This window comes from Larus michahellis, chromosome 21 (assembly GCF_964199755.1).
Source record: "Larus michahellis chromosome 21, bLarMic1.1, whole genome shotgun sequence".
NCBI lineage: Eukaryota > Metazoa > Chordata > Aves > Charadriiformes > Laridae > Larus > Larus michahellis.
The window spans coordinates 1,349,113-1,369,745 of NC_133916.1; the positions used below are offsets into that span (position 1 = coordinate 1,349,113).

Here is a 20,633-nt window from a genome sequence, read left to right on the forward strand (position 1 = left end):
CCAATATCATAGAATCATAGAATCATAGAATCATAGAATCATAGAATTGTTGAGGTTGGAAGGGACCTTTAAGATCATCGAGTCCAACCTTTAGCCTACCCTGACAAGAGCCACTTCTAAACCATGTCCCTCAGTGCCCCATCTACCCTTTTTTTAAACACCTCCAGAGATGGTGAATCCACCACCTCCCTGGGCAGCCTATTCCAATGTTTAATAACCCTTTCAGTGAAAAAATGTCTCCTAATATCTAATCTAAACCTCCCCTGACGTAACTTGAACCCGTTTCCCCTCATCCTATCACTTGTCACCAGGGAGAAGAGGTCAGCCCCCATCTCTCTACAACCTCCTTTCAGGTAGCTGTAGAGGGTGATAAGGTCTCCCCTCAGCCTCCTCTTCTCCAGGCTAAACAACCCCAGCTCCCTCAGTCGTTCTTCATAAGGTTTGTCCTCCAGGCCCCTCACCAGCTTTGTAGCCCTTCTCTGGACACGCTCCAACACCTCAATGTCCCTCCTGTAGCGAGGGGCCCAAAACTGAACGCAGTACTCGAGGTGGGGCCTCACCAGTGCCAACATCCTCGGCATGGGGAGACCAGGATGGGCATTGCTGGGGCTGCACATCCAGAGAGGACATGAGGTGGGCTGGAGGAAGTGGTGGGGCAAGGCCCAGGAGGAGCGGCGTGGGATTAGAGGTGCTTTTTGGGCATCCCCTGACCAACCTGCAGTGGCACCGCTGTGACCATCTGCTACCCTCTGCTGGTTACTGCTCCCCGTGCATGGGCATGGCCCACACCAGTCAGCTGGACGTGTCCGGACATCTGCGCCCAAGTGTTGCCCAACTCCCAGCAGAGGCAGCGGAGCCGCGTTTCACCCAGCAGCACCCATCCCTCCCTGCTGCTGGCATGGGGGGCTGCCAGCCCTTGGGAAAGGGGCTGTGGGACCCAAACCTGCCTCTGAAGAGACGAGCCAGAGGGTCGGCTCGTGGCCGAGCACCCTGTGCCCTGGAGGCTGGTGGTGACGGTACCACTCCAAGGGGTCAGACGGGAGCCCTTCAAGCCCCACGGCTGGTGGTGCCGGGGCATCCTGCGGCAGGGAATGCCACGTGCCACCGCCCCATCCCGGCTGCGAGGGCTTTGTGGGAATGTCACCCTGCCCAGCCGAACCCCGCACCCCCGTTACCGGCCTGTAAGGGCTCTGTGCGGACGGGCCGTGCACGGGGAGCGCGGGATCCCTGCTGGCCGGCAGCCTGCGAGTCCTGCTGGGTTTGCTGCAGGGCAGGAACTGCGGCGGCGGCCTCCCAGGCAGCCCAGCAGGACGAGCCGCCTGCCCTGCGGGTCTGGGAACGGACAGCCGGGGAGAGAGGAGCGGAGAAGGGCTCGGTCAAAGCTCCTTCACATCCACGGCTGTGGGAAAATGTGGGAAAATGACCATCCCTTGGTGGCGGGAGCCCGGAGAGGCAGTGAGCAGTGGAATGGGGCCTGGGGTGCTGGGGGGGTTGGCAGCCCTTGGCTCTGCCCAGGGTGGTAATGAAGGAGCTGGGGCTGGCTGGCGAACCAAAAGTGCCTGCGGACATTCCAGCTCGCCAGAGCAGAGCCGGGAGCGACAGTGCCCAAATTACTCACCCCCAAGTTTCCAGGGCTCAGCATCCCCGGAGCTGAGCGTTACCTGTGTGTGGGAAAACAGCCTGGGATGCTCCTTCGGGGAGGGAACCCACACATCTGCTCTGCTCCTCCCCAGAGTGCTGGGGTGCTCGGGGTGACCTCCGGGGCTGCGCTGGCCCCCCCCGGCCTTTGGCTGTGGGGGTGTGGAGGGCCCCAGGGCTGCCAAGGCCGCCTGACGTCACCAAACCGGGTCTCCTGGGACAGCCGGGATCTCCGCCAGCGTGGCAAGGTTGGCCCCGGGGAGCACGAACCAGTTCCTGGCTCCGGCAGCCGTTGCCCTGCCCTCTTAATGAGGGATAATTAGGTGCATCTCATCAGTGCTGCAGACTTGCCCCCCGGCCACGCCGGCTGCAGGCAATGTCCCCAGCAGGGACAGGGGACATGGAGGGGCTGGGGCGAGGGGGGCTGCAGGCAGGGGACGCCGCGGAGGTGTTGGGGTCTGCGGGGACACAAGTGGGGCCATTTGGGAGGTGAGTGCCGGGACAGCGGCTGCGAGCCAACGAGCCATGGGCCAACCTACGGGCTGCCAGCCCCAGACAGTGACCCCGGCACATCCCCGGGGGGATTTTCTCCCCTTCCAGACCTCACCTGGGCAAAGGGACCAGCACCCTCAGCATCTCCGGGGGCACATCCAGCAGGCTGTGACCATCACCGCCTTTGGCAGCCCACAGCCAGCACAAAGGTCCCAGATGTCCCCGCCGGCACGGCACGGCACGGCACGGTGAACCCCGCTGTGCCAGGCGCTGGCAGAGGAACAGACGAAGCTGCGGTGGCCGGGAACGAGACGGGCTGGAAAGGAGCCGGGTGTTTCGCTGCAGGGGAGGGTGGGCTCTGGCGGGACCGGGCTGTGCCGGGCTGCCCTGCCCCCGCTCTGGGGGTGCGTCCCCCCCTGCACGAGTCACACCAGGCTGGGGGACGCTTGTCCTCGCTGTGGGACAGGCTGTGGGCTTCCAATCCCTGTGTCCCAGGGGATTTGGGAGATGGGAGCTGTGTGTGCTGAGGGCTGGGCCAGCACCCTTGGGTGCAGGGTCGGGTGAGTGGTGGGCGTCAGGGGCAGTCGCCATTGCAGGGGACATCTCGGAGAGGTGGCACCAAACACCTCCTGTCTACATGTGTCTCCCCAGCCCCGGGCCCCCACCCAGGGGTTCCCCACAGCCCCTGCCCGGCTGGTGCTGCACCCACAGCCCCCTGCCCCTGGTGGCACCGCACCCCGAAACCCTCTGCCCTGGCTGCAGCTGCACCCGTCTGCCCTCCTGGCTGGCGCTGCACCCCACGGCCCCCCCACCCCAGCCAGCACTGCACCCTACAGCCCCTGCCTGGCTCGCATTGCACACAGAGCCCCCCACGCCCGCCGACACTGCACCCCACAGCCCCAGCTGCAAGTGAGACTGTGCCCCATAACCCTCTGCCTGGCTGGCACTGCACTCCACAGCCCCCTGTCCCCCCCCGGCACTGCACCCTATGGCCCTGTGCCAGCTGGCACTGCACCCCCGCCAAACAGCTGGCACTGCACCCTCAGCAGCTGCTACTACACCCCCCCAACAGCTGCCACTGCACCCCCAGCAGCTGGCACTGCACCCCCAGCAGCTGGCACTGCCCCCCACGCCCGGGCTGCCATGCAGAAGGCTCCAAGCCCTGCCCCGGCACCGCCGCCGTGCAGACCTGTGCCCCCACCCTGCCTCTTCCCGGGGGCAGCGCCTGCCCGCGGGCACCCCGAAAACGCCTCCTGGGCGAAGCGGGGCTGCACCGGGCCTGGCCGGGCTTCGCCTGGGCGTGAAGGGTGCCTGCACGGCAGGAGGGGCCAGGCGAGGCGGGGAGGAATGCGAGTGGGAGAGCGGCCGGGCATGTAGCGACAGCTCCTGGGGCGCGCGGCGTCGGGGATCCCACACGCTGCACAGGGCAGGGAGCAGAGCCCCGGCAACAGGGCTGGCGGCCGGCATGGGGCACCCCCTCGCTCACCCCCTCTGAGAGCCAGCCAGCCGAGGGCGGCGAGTCCCCCCGGGGGCAGCACGGCTGCCGTGGGGGTCCTGGCCCCGGGGAGCTCGGCTCCGACGTGGAGGGGCTGGAAATCCCCCGGCGGGTGATGCCCGGCGGCACCGACACGAGGTGCTGAGGGTCCCGGGGGGCCGAGGAGCCGCTATGACCCCCGAGAAGGTGCTGAGAGAGGGGGTGCTGGAGAAGCGGAGCGGGGGGCTGCTGCAGCTGTGGAAGAAGAAGCGGTGCCTGTTGACGGAGAAGGGGCTGCAGCTCTTTGAGCCCAAGGGCTCGCGGCGCAAGGAGCTGAGCTTCGCCCGTATGAAGGCGGTGGAGTGCGTGGAGTGGAAGGAGCGGCACATCTACTTCACGGTGGTGATGGACGACAGCCACGAGATCGACTTCCGCTGCGCCCAGGAGGACCCGGGCTGGAACGCCGAGATCACCATGGGCCTCGTCCGCTTCAAGAACCAGCAGGCGATCCAGGTCGTCCGCGCCCGGCACAGCTGCCGAGCAGGTACCAACCCCCCGCCGTGCCGTGGGTCGGGGGCAGGACCCCGCGGGGGATGAGCCACTGGGCCCCATCTCCAAGTGGTTCGGCTTCTCCATGGGAATGACAGAGGGGGTCCCGTGGGTGGGGGTGGGTCTGCAGGGCGGTGGTCCCATGTCCCCCCGCACTGGCTGGGCTCTGCCTTTCGCGTGCCCCGCTGGGTTTCGCTCCCCGCATCCCTGCAGAGGGACTTTCTAACACCCTCCCTCTGTCTGGGCTGGCCCCAAGGGATATGGGGCTCTTTGCCCTCTTGCACGTGGGATGTCGGTGAGGACCGGGGCTGGCTCCGCTCCCCAGCTCCCCTCGGGGCTCGATCCTGCCCCACGTCCCAGCGCTGGCCGGGTGGGTAACAAGCACCTTCTCTCCGCAGTGGTGCAGTTTGACGCAGCCCCGGTGGGACAGCCCGCGGACGCGCAGCATCTGAAGAGCAGGATGGAGATGGCCCTCGGCTCGGGGGGCGGTGGGGAGGACGGGATCCCAGCGGGCAAGTGAGGCCACTGCTGTCTGCGGCTCGGGGATGGGGACGGTGGCCCCGGGGAGGCCAGTGCGGGCGCTGGCTCCCCCCATCCTGGGGCAGAACAGAGGCACTGCAGGAGCCGGGCTGGCACGGCTGCAGTGGGCAAGCCACATCCCCTTGACACCATGGGGCAAAAGACACAGTCAGGGCCACCACCTGGGGCTCTGGACATGGCAGGAGGTGACATCCCTGCCTGGGGACCCACCGTCCTTCAGCTGACATGGCCAGGACATTGGTGGACTGGTGGGGACCCCCGGGCCTCTCCTGCGGGACAGGGGATGGGATGGATGAGGTTGAGCCCGAAGGAAGCCATGCGACAGTGAGCTCTGCCCGAATGCCAGTGACACTGGGACGGATGGATATGGCCGGGGACGCGTCTCCCCCCGAGCCCCCACCTTGGGAAGGGGCTGGCGAGCTGCTGCTACAGCAGGGACCCCTCTGGGCACCGTACCCGCATGGTGCAGTGACATGAACGTGCTGCGGGACACTGTCCTGCCCTTGGCTCTCCTTGGGCTAATGGGGGATGCTGGGGAAGGCAATGGGGACCCTGACTCCCTGTACCAAAAGTGTCCCCAAACAGGACCTTCTGCTGCTTACCCTGGTGTTGCTTTGATTTGTGGGGCCCCGCAGGGTATGGGAGAGCACAGATCCTGCACAGAGCTTTGCTGCTCGATGGCATCCCCCTAAATCTGCCCCTAAATCCCATAGTCGGGCTCGAAAGCCCCCCACTGCCACCCCAGGCCTCTCCGGTCACCCATGTCCCCAGGGATTCCCACGGTGGTTTGTGGGCCGGCGACCCGGGATGAGCGCTGCCCGGCTTTGCAGGCGGGGACGGCGGGGAAGTGATGGCTCTGCCCCGACAGGCAGCGCCGACGCCAGCGCCCGGAGCCACCCTGCTCCGCAAGCCGGAGCCTGAGCCCCAGCCCCGCGGCCGCAGGCGCTGCAGATCCTCCCGGAGATTGCCCGGCTGCGTGGGAATCGGGGAGCGCGGCGCCCCAGCCCCCCAGGCTGCAGCAGCCGGTCCCAGCCTGGGGCCCGCGGAGTCCCGTCCCTGTGCCAGGGCGGCTCCGGGTGGCTTTGGGGAGGGATAATGGCATGGCCGGAGCCCGCTCACCATGCGGGACTAGGCTCGTACTGGCTCGTTCCGAGCAGCCTGGGAGTAAGCATTTTTGGTGTTTTTCCACCCGAGGAAGCCTGCTTGGCCATCCCTGCTCCTCAGAGCTTCATTTGCCAAGAATGAGTAGAGGCAAGTGGGGGGTCCAAGCTGGGGGGGGTGCAGATGAAGCCAGATCCAAACCCTGCACAGACGGCGCTCGGCAACGTTCCTGTGCTTCTGCAGGGACAGAGGGACTGAAACGTGGTGGGGCTCCAGGGATGGTGGAACCTGGTCCCCTGCCCACAGGGAGATGCTCTAGGCATGGAGCCCTGCGTGGACCAGCCCCCCCAAAGCGGGTTCCTGCACACATTTTGGGAGGGAATGGGGTTGTCAGCAGTTGGAGGAAGATGCTGGTGCTCACACAGCGCTTCCGTGGCAAGGATCTCTGTCCTGGGGTTTTTCATAAATCCCCAGCTCCCCGAGTCGGAGGATTCGGTGAGTCTCATTCAAAGCCCTGCATCATCCCAAGCCTGTGCCATGGTGGGGCAGCCCTCAGGGGTGGGGAGCACCCAGCGTGAGGGGTTTTCCAAAGTATTCTGAATTTTGAGCCAGTTTTGGGTGATCTGACTCCTCGTTTTCTGCGTTTCTGCTCTCTCACTCACTGCAAATAGGCATTTTCTGTTTTCCAAGTCCCGGCAAGGAACTGGGGAAGGAAACGGTCAGGATGGGTGTGTGTAAGTGCCAGCCCTGGACGTGTCCACGGTGCACTGCCAGATGAGGCAGCAGAGAGGCCGTGGTACCCGTGAGCTGGGGAGAAATTTAGGCAGTGAATAGAGGGAGAGGGACAGAAAGAGCAAGGACAATCACTATGTCGGTGTTTCAGGTCTGGGCATGGGGAAAGCCAAGGTTTTCTGTCCCTGTTCTGAGCTCCTCGTCACTCTGCAGACCAACGTGCGGCTGGAGCCCCTGCCTGTACCGCGTGTCCCCCCAGGTTTGGGAGTTTCTCCTGCCGCAGACACCCGAATCTGCCAGATCCGGCCTCGGCGGGCGGATTCACAGCCCGACCCTGGGAGCAGGCGGGAGCCGAGGCAGCGGCGTGCGGGTGGGAGGTAGGATGGCTGCACTCCACCGCCCGCGAGGGCTGAATTGTTCATGCAGAGGAAAAGGTCACCCAGAGACTGAAAAGCAAATAAACAGCTGGGAGACTCGGCCAGACAGCGGAGCGGGGACGGGGACGGAGGCTGGCGCATCCCCTGTCACCAGTAACGTGGGGCCAGCACATTGGTGGCCCCGACGGGGCTCGGTGGTGGAGGATGAAGTTGGGGTGAAGATGGGGTGATTTTACCCGAGGGAGAGCAGGGGAGTTTGCGGGGGGAGAAGGGCCGCAGGGTCTCTGCGGGAGCCCGAGCAGTGGGAAAGTATTTTCAGTCGAGTATTTGCTCGGCATTAGAATGGCAAGGGAGCTCGCAGGGCACTGCCAGCCAGCCCGAAACGCAGGGAGAGGACACGGGGGAAGCATTTCTAACATCCCTGGAGGTGAGGAAACTGAGGCACGATGGGGGGTTGGTAGGCGTATGGCCTCACATCCCCCCCCAGCACCCCGGCTCCAGCTGCGGGAAGGGACTGGCTGCTGGGGACCCCCACGCCGGGGACAGCAGGTGGAGCCGGGGCTGAGCGCTGAGCCCCAACACGGAGCGAGGAGCCCCAGAGCCGCCCCAGTTCAAAAGGCAGGAGCCTGAAAATCCGGCTCTGCTGCTCCCAGCCCCGAGGTGTCCCCGCTCCATCGACCCTCCCCGCGCCGCTCGGGGGATGCTGGGGCTCCTCTGGGCGGGCTGGGGGCTGCCCAGTGCCTGCACCCCGCAGCCAGGGGCTCTGCCAGCACCCCTGGGCGCCGGGGCTGGCACCCTGCGGTGGGGTGCAGGGGAGGTGACAGGGGGAGCTCCAGGCCCCTTTTTTCCACCCAACGAAATCCCAGCCCTGGCTTTGGGCTCCGTTTGGGGCCAGCTGGACCCGGCGAAGGCAGTGGGGGGGTCATGCTGGCGAGACGGGGGTCTGCAGCATGATGGTGCCAATGGTTTTTGGCAGGTGAGACGGTATGTACCTCCTCCACCGCCCTGTGCCCCGCGGGGAGGCTGGCAGTGCCTCGCATCTCCTGCAAATGCCGGTGTAGTTTGTGGGTGGTTTTTCCTCAGATAAAAATGAAAAGAAAAAGTAACAAATCCCAGTTGCAGCAAGCGGTATTGGTTTTTTTTGTAGCTTTGGGTCAAGTGTCAGGCTTCCTTCAGATGCTCCTGTAGCCCATCCTGAATTATAATTCCTAAATCACTGGAACTGGAATCCAGGACCTGCCCCGAGCAGCTCCAGGCTGGAGAGCTGCCCCGTGCCCTGCTGCCTCCATGTGCCCACGCGCCGGGGGAGCCAGTGGCCAGGACATCCACGCCAGCTCTGCGGTGGGTTTGGACTTCTCCAAGAAAGTCCTGTTGCCTTTGAGTGTAGGAAGAAATGCTGGCAGCTGGAACATGGAACTTGGGTGTGCTGCGGGGGGGGACAGGCAGGCATGGATTGCAGGGATTGTACATGTGTTGATTCCCCATCCCCGGTGTCCTGATGTTGTGTCTTGGCGAGGGTGTCCGGGGGAGGTGGAGGCGGCAGCGGCGGGTGATGGATGCGGTTGTGAGCATCACCCACCAGTAGAGCTGCTGGAGGTAAGGGGCTCACCACCCCACGAAGAAACAAAAATAGCGGCCAGGCGTTGCGGGAGCTGCAGAGGGCAGCAACGGAGCTGAGTACACGCCAGCGCCCGCCCGTCACCCCCTGTCCCCCAGCAGCAGCCACCAGGCTGCCCCGGTGGCAGGGAGGCTCAGCCCAGCCTTGCAGCAGAAGGGGATGCTGAGATGCGTCGGGTCTCTCAAAGATAGACGGGAGGGCTTGGAAATACCCCAAAAACTCCTAAAAAATGTGCCAGGTGCCCGCCTGGGACAGAAATTTAGCATTATTGGGAATAGTATTTTTTTTTCTCTGTGAAATATTTTGCCTTAGGCTGAAAATCAGGCTGTTTTCTAGGGTATTTATACTGACATTGCCGTTGAGCCGTGTCAGCCCGTTAACAGGGACAGAACAGCGAACATCCTCCTCTTGTATATAAGAGTCGACAAGATCGATAGTGCGAAGGTTTCATGTGTCACTTGGCAAAACCACAGAAAGCTTTAAGTCTTCAGTGGGTGGCTCAGCTCCATTTTAATAATGTCTTTCCACTATCCCAAAGTAGATAATTCCTCCTCCTTTAATAAAGACTGGCAGGAGGCAGGGAGCATGTGCTGTTCCTGAAGAACCCGGTGGCTTTGAGAGACCCCTCCTCAGCTTTGGCACCTTCTGCAAACCTTTCAAGTCTCCCCAGAGCATTCAAGCTGAGAACAACAACTTGCCCCACAATATTTCTAGAAGTTGGGGGTATTTCTGCCATTCTGTGGGTATTTCTCCCATGCTGTGTCCAGCTCCGGAGCCCTCAGCACAAGAAGGACATGGACCTGTTGGAGCAGGGCCAGAGGAGGCCACGAGGATGATCCGAGGGCTGGAGCCCCTCTGCTGTGGGGACAGGCTGAGAGAGCTGGGGGGGTTCAGCCTGGAGAAGAGAAGGCTCCAGGGAGACCTTCCAGCCCCTTCCAGTCCCTAAAGGGGCTCCAGGAAAGCCGGGGAGGGGCTGTTTGCAAGGCCATGTAGCGATAGGACAAGGGGCAATGGTTTAAACTAGAGCTGGGCAGGTTTAGATGAGACATTAGGAAGAAGTTCTTTACACTGAGGGTGGTGAGACACTGGCCCAGGTTGCCCAGAGAGGGGGTGGAGGCCCCATCCCTGGAGACATTCAAGGCCAGGCTGGATGAGGCTCTGAGCAACCTGATCTAGTTGAAGATGTCCCTGCTACTGCAGGGGGGTTGGACTAGATGGCCTTTAGAGGTCCCTTCCAACCCAACGCATTCTATGATCGTATGATTCTGTGAAAATTGTCCTGACTTCGGATCCAGCCCCACAGCTGCCTCCACACAGATTTACTGCCTGCAGCCGTGCAAAGTGGGAAGAGCGAGTCTCATGCCCATGGATGAGGAGACTGAACACAGGCACCGTCCCCAGATGTTGTCCAGCCAGGTAGGTGGCTGGAGAAGACAGGGCTCTCCAGCTGCAGCAGCTGTGCTTGCCCTGGGAGACCAGGACATGGAGCAGCAGATCCCAAATGGATGAATACCCTCTGCCCCACTGGGCGGTGGGAGACAAGGGGGTCCTGGTGGGGTTGATGCAATGGGGTGAAGATCGCGGAGCAGAGATCTGAGCTGGGAGAGGTCTCCCAGCCCCATAGCAGATGTCTGGGGTCTGGCCTGGAGCCTCGCTGGTTCCCAGGTCGGGCTGTGATGACCATCCAAATTCTGGTCCACTTTCCATCTCCGCGGCTGTCCCCACTGCCAGCTCTGCTTCGATGCCTCAGGGCATCAGCGAGGTTTGGTGAGACTCACAGAAGCAGAGGCTGAGGAAATCCTTTACAAGGCTAAAAAAAGCCCTGGTTGTTGGTGACCCTCCCCGGGAGGCTGTTACCCTCTGCTGTCACAAATCAAAGGAGCAGTTGGGAGTAGCTGGATCCCTTCGGGCGGTTCATGAGGAGTGAGAGCTGCTGGACAATCTGCAGGAGAAACACCCAGACAGGGACTGTTTCATCAGGACACGTCACACGGACCCTCACGACTTCATTGCAACTTGGCACTGCAGTCCTGCGACCTTGCTGTCACCTTGCTTGTAGGAGGTGACCTCAATGTCCCTGTATCTCTGAGCCGTTCCACAGAGGGAAAAACCTTGTCCCACCCCGTGGAGAGTCTGTGGGACATCCTCTGTCCCAGCCCAGTGAGAAACCTGAGGCAGCTGGTGGGCTCCTGCCATCAATCCTGGCCTTTGGGGCTGGCTCCGAGCATGGCAGCTAAGGGCTGGGACGGATGTGTTTGGACGTGAGGTCCCAAAGGACAACAGAGGCTCAGCTGTTGTTTCTAAGTCTGTCCTGGATGCCCTGGGAAGCCCGTTGTCTTTGTGAATGCCATCAGGGTTGACGAAATGAGGACGGTGCTTGGAAGAGAGCAAGGGCAGGATGGGTGGGATGGCTCCAGGGCCTCGAGGAGGGAAAGGGATCCCTGCAGCACTGCTGCAAGTCTGCTTCTGCAGGGACATGGGCTTCGTGTGGGGCAACCAAACTGCTCGCAGGGGTCAGATACCTTTGAATTTGGAGGCCCAAAATCTCAAGGAGCCAGGGACCATTAAGGCCCCAGTGCAGTTCTCCGGAAGCCAAATGGCAGCCAGATGGCAGCCCTGCCACGCTTGTGGGGCAGATGCCCAAAGATGTGGAAGCACTGACACCCTCCAGGGCCTCAACATGTCCAGAAGGAGGGAGAAACTGCCCACTCATAAGAGACTGAACACAAGTGACCTGTAGGACCACCGGGACGTGTAGGGACAAGCGGGCTGTCCCTGGGTGGGACTGGCCCCCCCATAAAGCTCTCTGGGAATTTTCTGTTGGCATCCATGCCCTCAGTGGCAGCCCATGGGGGGAACCCTCACTTGAATCAGTGGCTCCCAGGAGCGGGGGGATATTATTTTGCTTTGAATTTGGCCTCAGCACTGTTCTCCCCCATGGATTTCCAGTCTGTCCTCTTCCTACCCGCCCACAGCTCAAAGGAGCACCCACAGCCTCAGGTGGCACCTGATAGAACAACCCCCCCATGTTGAGGCAGATCATTGCAGTTCGTGACCCAGGGATGGAGACCCTACACATCCTCATCAAGTCAGCTGGAGAGGAGGGATGGGGAGATCATGGGCTCCAGCCAGCCCTTCTCCTGCTGGACCCCCACAGCAGCGCCGGGGCTTTGAAATCGATGCTGGAGCCCTGAATCGAGGGGTCCCGCTACCCCATCCCTCACTTGCCCCTTCCTCCTCCTCACTCCAGGTCCCAGCAGAGGACGAAACCTGAGACTGGAGCCAATGGCATCCGAAGCAGCCCCAGTGCCGGGCAGCGGGAGCTGGTCGGGTCCCCGGGGCACGGCTGCGGGGAATGCAGCGCCTTTGTCACGGGCTAATTTTGGCTCCTCTGTGCTCCGAAAACAATCCCAAGGCAGCCAGGAGGAAAGATGCTGGAGGCACGGCCCCGCGGGGGCTTTTGCCTTATAAAGGTCTATCGGGGCTGGTATAAAGTCTCCTCCCCGGCGGCTGGGAGCAGATCCGCTGGAGCTGGGGAAGGGGAAACATCCTTGGAGAGGCCCCGGAGGAGGGTGGGCACCGGGGGGGTTTGTCCTGCGCTCGCTGGGACTTGACTAGTGCAGGTCAAACAGGGATGGCCATCGCCACCGTCACCGTCACTGACCTCTCACCAGCCTGGGGGTGGTGCGTCTCCCCCCATGGCACAGTTGCCCCCTTGGTGTCCAGGCGGGGGGAAGGAGCCGGGGGAAGCAGCTGTGCATCCCCTGCTCCGCAGGACCTGGGGGGGGCTGTCGCTGCTGCCCACCATGGGGGCTACCCTCTGCGTGCAGCTGCGTGTCCCTCCACGACCATAATAGCCTCAGGATTAAAATGCCGGGCATTGTCCCTGCTGGGCTGCACGCTGGGAATTGTTTGCTCCTAAACTTGCCCCTAAAAATATCCCAGGGAACAGGTGCCGCCTGCCCCTGAGGTCCCCTGCCTCCCTCCGCGGGACACTGGGCAAGGGGCTTTGTGGGGTGCAGGGGGGCGAGACTGCAGCTTTTTTGCTGCTTCTCAGGAATTTCATGGGGAAAACACGAGGGCTTAGAGAGGCTGAAATTTACTGGGGCATCCCGGAGCATCCCGACCCGCTGTGCTGTGAGTCCGGCTGGTCCTGCTCCCCAGAGAGGGACTGCCCCGTCCTTGGTCCCAACCAATCACCTGGCCCGATGGTGTAACCCCACCTTTGCTGTTTCACCCCATCACTCCTCGGCGATGTGCCCTGTCCTGGCCCAGGGTGGCTTTGCCCTCCTGGAGCTCTGACAGCTCCCGGGAGGCCCATCGGGAGGGGATCGTTCCCGTGGGAGCATCACACTCTGCTTGTGGCATTGCAAGGTGTGTGTGCACCGTCGTGTGTGCACCGTCGTGTGTGCACCGTCGTGTGTGCACCATCGTGCATGGGGCTCGGCATCACATCAGCTCTCCAGACTGCTCACGTCCCCCACCTCCCCTTCAGAGACTTTCTAGAAAAAAAAGAGAAAAGAAACACAAGAAAAAAAAAAAAAAGAAAAAAAAAAGAAAGAAAAAAAAAGGAAAAAAAAAGAAAGAAAAAAAGAAAGAAAAAAAAGAAAGAAAATATTTTCTGGATATATATATTCATATCTATATATATGGATATATATTTCAGGATTTTTTCTGGACAGAAAAGCACTGCATTGTTTCTGCTCATGGGCTTTTCCAGCATCTCTGGGGCTGGTTTATGTTGGAGAGGAGCGAGACAGACGTGCCATGAGGAATACACCCCGGCCGCACCAGCATCGCCATCGCACCACGGCCAGCCTGGCCCGGCCCGTCTGCGTGCTCACACACAACACGTGTGTGCGCGCGGTGTCGGGCAGTGAGCGCTGGCCGACGCCGGGGCGATTCACACGCAAACAGCGTGGGAATTCACCCCGTGACGTGGGGGTCAGGGGGGCACTACACCGGGGGTGCCCTATGCTGGGGGTGCACTGCGGCGCCCCGGCGATGCGCGTGTGTCACCCCGCGTTGGAGACGGCGCCCCAGGTGTGTGCGGCACGTCACGGGGCTCGCGGCAAACGTGCGCTCACGAGAGGGGATTTGTGCTATTTTTACTGACCACTTGCGGGCAGGCTGCGATTTAATACTCCCCCTCCGCTGCCGGCCCCCGTCAGTGCGCGGGTCTCCAGAGGCCAGGCATCACCTCCCTCCTGCACGGCCCCGAGGTAAGGCGCCCACGGGGGTCCCCCCACCCCTGTCCCCCCACCCGGGACTCCTTGGGTGGTGACACGGGAGTGAGTGTGATGCCGCTGGTCCCTGCACGGGGCGGCGTGGCAGAGAAGAGCCCCCAGCATGTGAATTTGTCCAAATTTCTCCCCCCGTCTGAGGGTGCTCAGACATTTTCTCTGCTCTTGGAGAGGGGATTGGTGAGACCGCGATGGGGAGAAATACCACCCAAGTACCGAGCCAGGCTTTGGACCTGAGATTTGCTTGGTTTTCCAGAAAACTGGCAAATGGGACAGTTTTGGGGAGCATTTGCCCCTGTGTCCCAGCCTGGCTGCTCTCGGACACTTGTGTGACAGGGAGGGGAGGTTCAGCGTGTGTGGGGCACGGCCTTGGCTCGGCGCGTGTTGGTGGTATGTGTCCGGTCCCCTGGGATGGAGGAGGATGTCAGGATTGACTGGGAGTTATTTCTTTTAAGGATTTCCATGATTTAATGGTTTAATAGGCATTTTAAGCTTTTCACGGCTGGGGGCACGCATACGGTGCAGAATGAGCTTGTCCAGATCCTCTCATCCCCACCAGAGAGCAAAGTCTCTTGTGGATGCTCCAGATCAGGCTGGAGCCCAAAAGTGCCTGCGTGAGGTGGCTGGGGACACCTTCCCGGCACAGCTGAGTCCCCGCTCTCCTCTGGGGAGCAAATTTAGAAATATCTGACCCTAAAAATTGATTGACCTTGGTAGAGGTCGCCAGCCCGAGGTGTGGTGCGGGTCCCACCTTCTAGGGCTTTGCTCCGCCGGGGAACGCTGGAGACGCCGAGAGGCTTTGCCCAGCCCTTTCTTACCACCTGAAAGACAAGGGCTTTTCTGCCTCCCCTGAAATAAACTGGGGGGCAGCAGCTGGGACCCGACCCGCTCAATCCACCAGTGTCAGGCAAGACGAGCCGCCTTCCCTGCATGTCCTCTGGGACGTTTGTTGTACCCCAAAAACCTCCCAAAAGGCATGAAACCAGCATCTCTGGCTGCATCTGACTGATGTGGCTTTTGGGAGGAAAAAAAATTCTGTCCTTGGGATTTTTCCTGGTAAATCCAGGGATCTGGCAGGTTCTGGGGGCGGGTAAATCCTGCTGGGATTTTATGGCATTTCCCCCACAAACTCCTTTCCTTCAGGCCATGGCTCTGGCCAGGCAGTGGGGGGAACGGGGAGGGGACGGGGGCAAGCGGACGGAGCCGGAAGGTGCACTGACTTGCTCGGCGCGAGCTCCACGTACGCCTGGGAGCAGCTGTTTGAGACTAGAATCGTTCCTTTTTCCTTCCCTCAGCAGGAATCTCTGGGGTTGATAACAGTTTCCAAATTTAGGGGGATGCAAAGGCAAAGAAATCCCAGCTTTGCCATTTCAGTTCAAAGGGAAAGGGCAAAAACCGCCACTGGAAAAGGCTGTTTCTTTCTGAAATATGGCATCAGTTTTGTAACTCCCGGTTGGAAAGAGAAAAAAAAAATAAATCGATTGGCATTTTGCCACGCATTTTTCTATCGCTCGGGCTTAGGCAGTGCCTTGGCTTCTTGGCAAGAGCGGGAAGCGAGGCAGCGCGTTGCGAGGCAGCTGCCAGGGCAGGGGGTTACCAGGCGAATTTAAAATATAAAACCACGAGTATTTCACCGGGGACACGGATGCTAAACAAATCTGCTCGGCCGCTTGGCCACCACTGGTTGCCCCTCACTCCGTCACTCCTGAGGCGGATTTTGGCTCCACCAAAATCCTTGAGGAGGAAAAAAACCTCCCGTTGGACGGGACTCCCCAAGTCAACGCCGTGGGGCACCCCAAGGCACCCCATTTCTGGTGTTATTTGCAGCCACGCTCCGCTCCGTCCCCTCGCCCCGCGCTGGGGTGGGGGACGCAGCCGGCGGGGGAGCAGCTTGGTGCCTGGGAAAACCCCGCGGAGCCGGAGGCCGCGTTCTGCGGGGATGGCTGGAGACAGGTTGGAGCTCGCCCGAAGCGGGGTTCCCTCGGAGCAGGGCGGTTTGTCGCGGTGAAACACCGTGGGATGGCAAAGCTGCCGAGTTGCTTCCCTCCGCCGACAGCACGGGGCAGCACCGGACCTCGGGAGCATCCCGACGCCACTGCTTTCTGGGTTCGGGTGGATTTGGGATTTGCTCCGTTGTTTCACCTTCTTTCCCTTTTTCTTTTTCTTTTTTTTTTTTTGCAGGCAAACAGCACACCGCCACAATGCCAGAGCCGTAAGTAGCACGAGTTCCCCTCGGATTTCACTAAATCCTCGCCTGGCTGGCTGAGCTTGTCCATTTTTGGGGGGGTTCATGCTCGAGACCTCTGTGCCATTCCCCTTGCAAAAACTATCTTTCAATAAAATTTGTTAGTGATTTCGATGTCCCAATTCCAACCTTGGAGCTTTCCTAGATCACGAAGTAGCGATCCAAGGTGGGCAGCACCACTCGCTTTGCCGCGAGGCTCTTCGTAGCACATCACACAAATATAACACGTTCCCCAGCGTGAACAGAAGGGAGAAACCTCCCCGCGAGGCTTTCATCAAGCGAAAATGTGGAGATGCCCCAGCCCTGCAAACCCGAACAGGCTCCAGCCATCCTGCGTGCCAGCCCCCGGCCCCGCGGGGAACGCGCGAACGAGAGTGTTGTGGCCCAAAATGCAGGGACCGAGCCAGGGCTGGCACTATGGGCAGCACGTGCCGTGTTTGAGTGGCATTTTGGCTTTCTGAGCAGTGCGTTTCTGCGTTTCCAGAGAGCGCGGTCGTCTCAGACCCGGCTCACTCGCAGGTGGCAACTGTTAGATAGAGAAATAAGGAAACCAACTGTAATTGCATGAGATGCTTTTCTTGACTGCCACCTCTTTTTGACTGCTGTTCACTGACGCCCCGTTCTCTTCTCCTCTTCCTTATTGCTCCTTCCTGAATGCACGAACTGCAGGGAGGTAAGTGTCGTGCCTTTCGGGAGCGAACTCAACGCTACCCTGCATTTGCTGTGAGTTTGTTTTCAAAGGTGGTTTTTTTTTTTTTCCCCTTCTCTTTCCCCTAGAGAAAATCCAAGATCACAGCCTCACGCAAACTCTTGTTGAAGGTGAGTCCTGAGGGCTGGAAACTCCCTGGGGTTTGTCTCGCTGGGGGAAAGGAGCCGGGGTTGAAGTGCGTGGTCGGAGGGACAGCGATGAGGAACGGCAGAAGTATGGGTCTTGGGGAGCAGCTCCCGTTCCCACCTCTTGTCTTCTCAAAAATCCTCACTCATGTGGGCTTTGTGGTCCAGGCACCAAACAAACCTCCCCTCACCTCCACTTAATTAAGGTGGGGAGAGACTCCGACGCCTTCAGCTCTAAAGCCACAGACCTGGTGTTGGTGCACCAGCAGCCCTGCAGCCCAAGCTTGGGACATCCCCGGGCTGTGGCTTGGGAAAATCATTTACTGCCACAGCAGAGCGAACAGATGCAAAGAAATTGCCGGCATCAGCATCCATCGGGACCACTGTGACCACAGCCCTCTGGTTCCTCTGGCTGCGCTGCTCCTCCTGCCCTCAGGGTCACCACACAAAAGGTGTAGGGGTTTATTGATGTGCAGCACGGTGATTTTGGGAGGACAGCCACAGCAGGGAGGGGGTTTGGGATGCCACCAGGACTGTCCCATCCTACAGACATTGCACGAGGAGGCTCAGGGGGAGCAGAGGAGCCTTTCTGTTCTCACTTCTGCCATTTACTTGTGCTCGTAGAGTTTGATGCTGGCAAAAGCAAAGGAGGAGTGGGATCAGGAGATCGTGGACAAGCAGGCAGAGAAGGAAAGATACCTATCCGAGCGGATCACACCACTGCACACCAGTGGGCTTTCCTTGAGCCAGCTCCAGGTATTTCTCAGGTCCGAGGGTGGAGTGAGCTAATTGAGCATGGAGGGGCATCGCTCACCGCTCTCCTGCTGTGCTTGGCCCCCAGGACCTGTGCAGGGAGCTGCACGAGAAGGTTGAAATTGTGGATGAAGAGAGATATGACATTGAAGCAAAATGCAACCATAACACTCGGGAGGTAGGAGGCAGGACGGGCTGTTTGTTTCTATGTAAGATGGTAGCTTGGGCCTCAATGGGGGTCTGTCATGGACTGGGCTGCGCTTGGATGTGGGACATGCACCAGGGTTACCTAAGGGTTGGTATTTGCTCTGCACAGCATCTCTCAGCAAAAGGTTCATCCCTGCCTCAGGGAACTCAACCTGTCCACTGGGTCCACAGGGAACATCCTCGCTCTCCTGGCCACCCCTCATGAGTCTGAGAGCTCCTTCTCATGGTAATTCTGCCATCTGAGCATGCTGGGACAAGGCACTGACAACAGCTCGGTGCTCAGGTGGACAGTCCCTTGGTGAAGGTGGTCCTCATGGCCGCAGGAGAGATGCAGACCCCTCTAGGGCTCAGTTTTGGCAGAGATTCCTGCTTCACACAGGAACTTTTTGCGCAAGGCAGCCATGCGATGACCTCCCACTCCTCCTCCTTTCCTCAACCTGCAGATTAAAGATCTGAAAATCAAAGTGCTTGATCTCCGAGGAAAGTTCAAGCGACCCCCTCTGCGGCGAGTCCGTGTGTCCGCCGATGCCATGTTGAGGGCTCTGCTGGGCTCCAAGCACAAGGTGTCCATGGATCTGAGAGCCAACCTGAAGTCTGTCAAGAAGGAGGACACGGAGAAGGTGGGTGACTCTTCTAGAGGCCAGAGATGGAGACACCTCCTGGGGATGCCCTTGCCCTTCTCCAAGGTCCCCTGTGAGGCCTGTGTGGGTTGTGCTGATCCCTTGTAAGCCTCAGAAATAGCATGGGGCAGTCCTTGTGAGGCACTGCCCATTGCAGGATGTTGTAGGACCACGTGGGAGCAGTTTCACTGGCCCAGGTAACTGGTGGATGATAACAAGTGAGATTTAGGGCTGCATCCGCGAGGGTCTTCCCTCCCAGAGCACGTGGGTGTCTTTCCGCTGGGGCCCCCTTGGCATGTCTGTTGAGCTGCACATGCAAAGAGTTTGGTCTTTGGTCTTCTAGGGAACCAGGAGAGCTCCTATTCAGTATAATCATGCGCAGAAAACACCCAGGAAACTCCCAGACCCAGATTAGATAAGACAGAGCAAGCCCAGCAAGCATGCTTGGCCTGAGATAAATGGCCCAGCTCACGTCGGCTTTGCAGAGATGCGAGAGGAGAAAGTCTCAATACCAGAGATGGAGAGCGATGCCCAAACCTGCCTGGGGTGCGCAGACACCCCAACGGCAAGAGTTGTGCCGCTTTGCTGAGGCCTCTCCCCAAAGGGGGTTTAACCCTTTGGTCCCAGCTCAGCAGACTAGACGAGAATCTCAACTTTCAATTATTTTTCCTTTTTTTCCCCTCCCCTGTTGATAGTATAGCACGTTTTCAGTCCTTTGGATAGAAAACTGTGTTTACAGTCCTCAACGCCAGGTGGTGAGCAGATCTGAGTTTATTTTAGATGTCGTGAGATGATTTTGGGGCACGGCTTGTAATCTATGAATGTTTGTGGGTTGGCAGAGCAGACACCTGGGCATGCTCCCAGAGCTGCCGTCATCTCCCTGCTCTGTTCTGGAAGCGGCTGCCAGGCTCTCACTGTCACACCAGCGATCCCAGTCTCCGCCAAAAGCTCAGAGAAGGTGGAGATGGGTTTTATGTGGGCTGGGAGGTCTGCGCAGAAAGTGTTTTTCCTTACATTTGCCCCGGTGTGCTGGTGTAAATCCAGAGTAAGTCCCATACGCTGGTTTCTTCCCCCTAAAGAAATTTTATGGGATTTTTGTGCCTTCCAGTGCATTCATGTAACTTAGCCAGGCTTTCAGGGGGTACCCACATGATTCCAGACCTCCCTGAGGAGACCAGACTGCTGTTTGCCATCTTCCCGGTCACCTCCACGTGCAGGGACACACGGCAGAGCTGGCTCCGAGGGGAGAAGGTGTTTGCAGCGGGGCACCTGCCTTTCCTGTGCTGCTTTCTCACGGGGCCGAGGGCTCTGTGCGATGGGGTGGGTGCTTGGAGCTGCTGGCCGCCCTGTCACAGGGCCATCGCAACCCCGCTCCTGTCCCTCCTGGCAGGAGCGCCCTGTGGAAGTGGGCGACTGGCGCAAGAACGTGGAGGCCATGTCAGGGATGGAGGGGAGAAAGAAGATGTTCGACGCCGCCAAGTCCCCCACCGGCCAGTGAGAGGTAGGGGACTGGTCCTCCTTCCCCGTGCTCCCTGCAGCATCCCTGATCCATGCTTGTGGCCAGGCAAATGCAGAAACTGTCCCCGCTCACTACAGAAAAAGGCATTACGTGCCCCATCTCCCACCCACGCTCGGGACGGGTGCCTGTCCTGCACGTCCCCACCACGGAGGCCCTGCCAGCAGCTGTCCTCCTCTCCCAGCTTCTCCTTCCCAGCTCTCCAGGGTCTGCTGCCTGCCCCACACCCATCCTGCACACCGTGGCACCACCAGCCGCCCGAAAACTCCTCTTCCACCCCACTGCTCTGCTCTGTTTCTCTCCCACAGGAGCATCGGGAAGAAGACCCTCCCCAGCCCTGCTGCCTGCCTCCCTTTCCCTTGCTGCCCCTCCGTGCCCTTTGCGCCCTCACCCTGAATTCACCACTGAGCTGAAACACGTGGACAACTGTGTGGGAAGGAGATATGAGCTTCTTTCTTTCAGTACTGCCATCAGCCCTGCTCCCGCATGGCCCCGGCACAGCGGCTCCCGGTATCACCAGCACAGGCCATGCTGTCTCCGAGGGGCCACTGGCCACCCCTCCCCTCCCCTCCCACCGCTGCAGAGAGGCCCCGGAGATGGCTGCTGGTCCTCCCACTGCCCCATCCTCTGGCGGATGTTGCCTGAGATGTACCCGCGCGACTGCACCTGTATTAAAGGATGGTCTCCCGGGCAC

General features: G+C 60.2%; 2 protein-coding genes across 2 annotated transcripts; both read left to right on the forward strand.

The window, feature by feature from the left end:
- Positions 1–2,738: 2,738 nt before the first annotated feature.
- PHLDA3 (pleckstrin homology like domain family A member 3) lies at positions 2,739–5,175 on the forward strand. The gene is made up of 2 exons (XM_074564348.1): positions 2,739–4,148; positions 4,552–5,175. Exons 1-2 carry the CDS (start codon positions 3,797–3,799, stop codon positions 4,671–4,673), a joined length of 474 nt encoding a protein of 157 aa, XP_074420449.1. The 5' UTR covers positions 2,739–3,796; the 3' UTR covers positions 4,674–5,175.
- An 11,416-nt stretch (positions 5,176–16,591) lies between these two features.
- On the forward strand, positions 16,592–20,633 carry TNNI1 (troponin I1, slow skeletal type). The gene is made up of 7 exons (XM_074564190.1): positions 16,592–16,682; positions 16,787–16,828; positions 17,468–17,599; positions 17,685–17,774; positions 18,247–18,423; positions 19,814–19,924; positions 20,248–20,633. Exons 3-6 carry the CDS (start codon positions 17,474–17,476, stop codon positions 19,919–19,921), a joined length of 501 nt encoding a protein of 166 aa, XP_074420291.1. The 5' UTR covers positions 16,592–16,682; positions 16,787–16,828; positions 17,468–17,473; the 3' UTR covers positions 19,922–19,924; positions 20,248–20,633.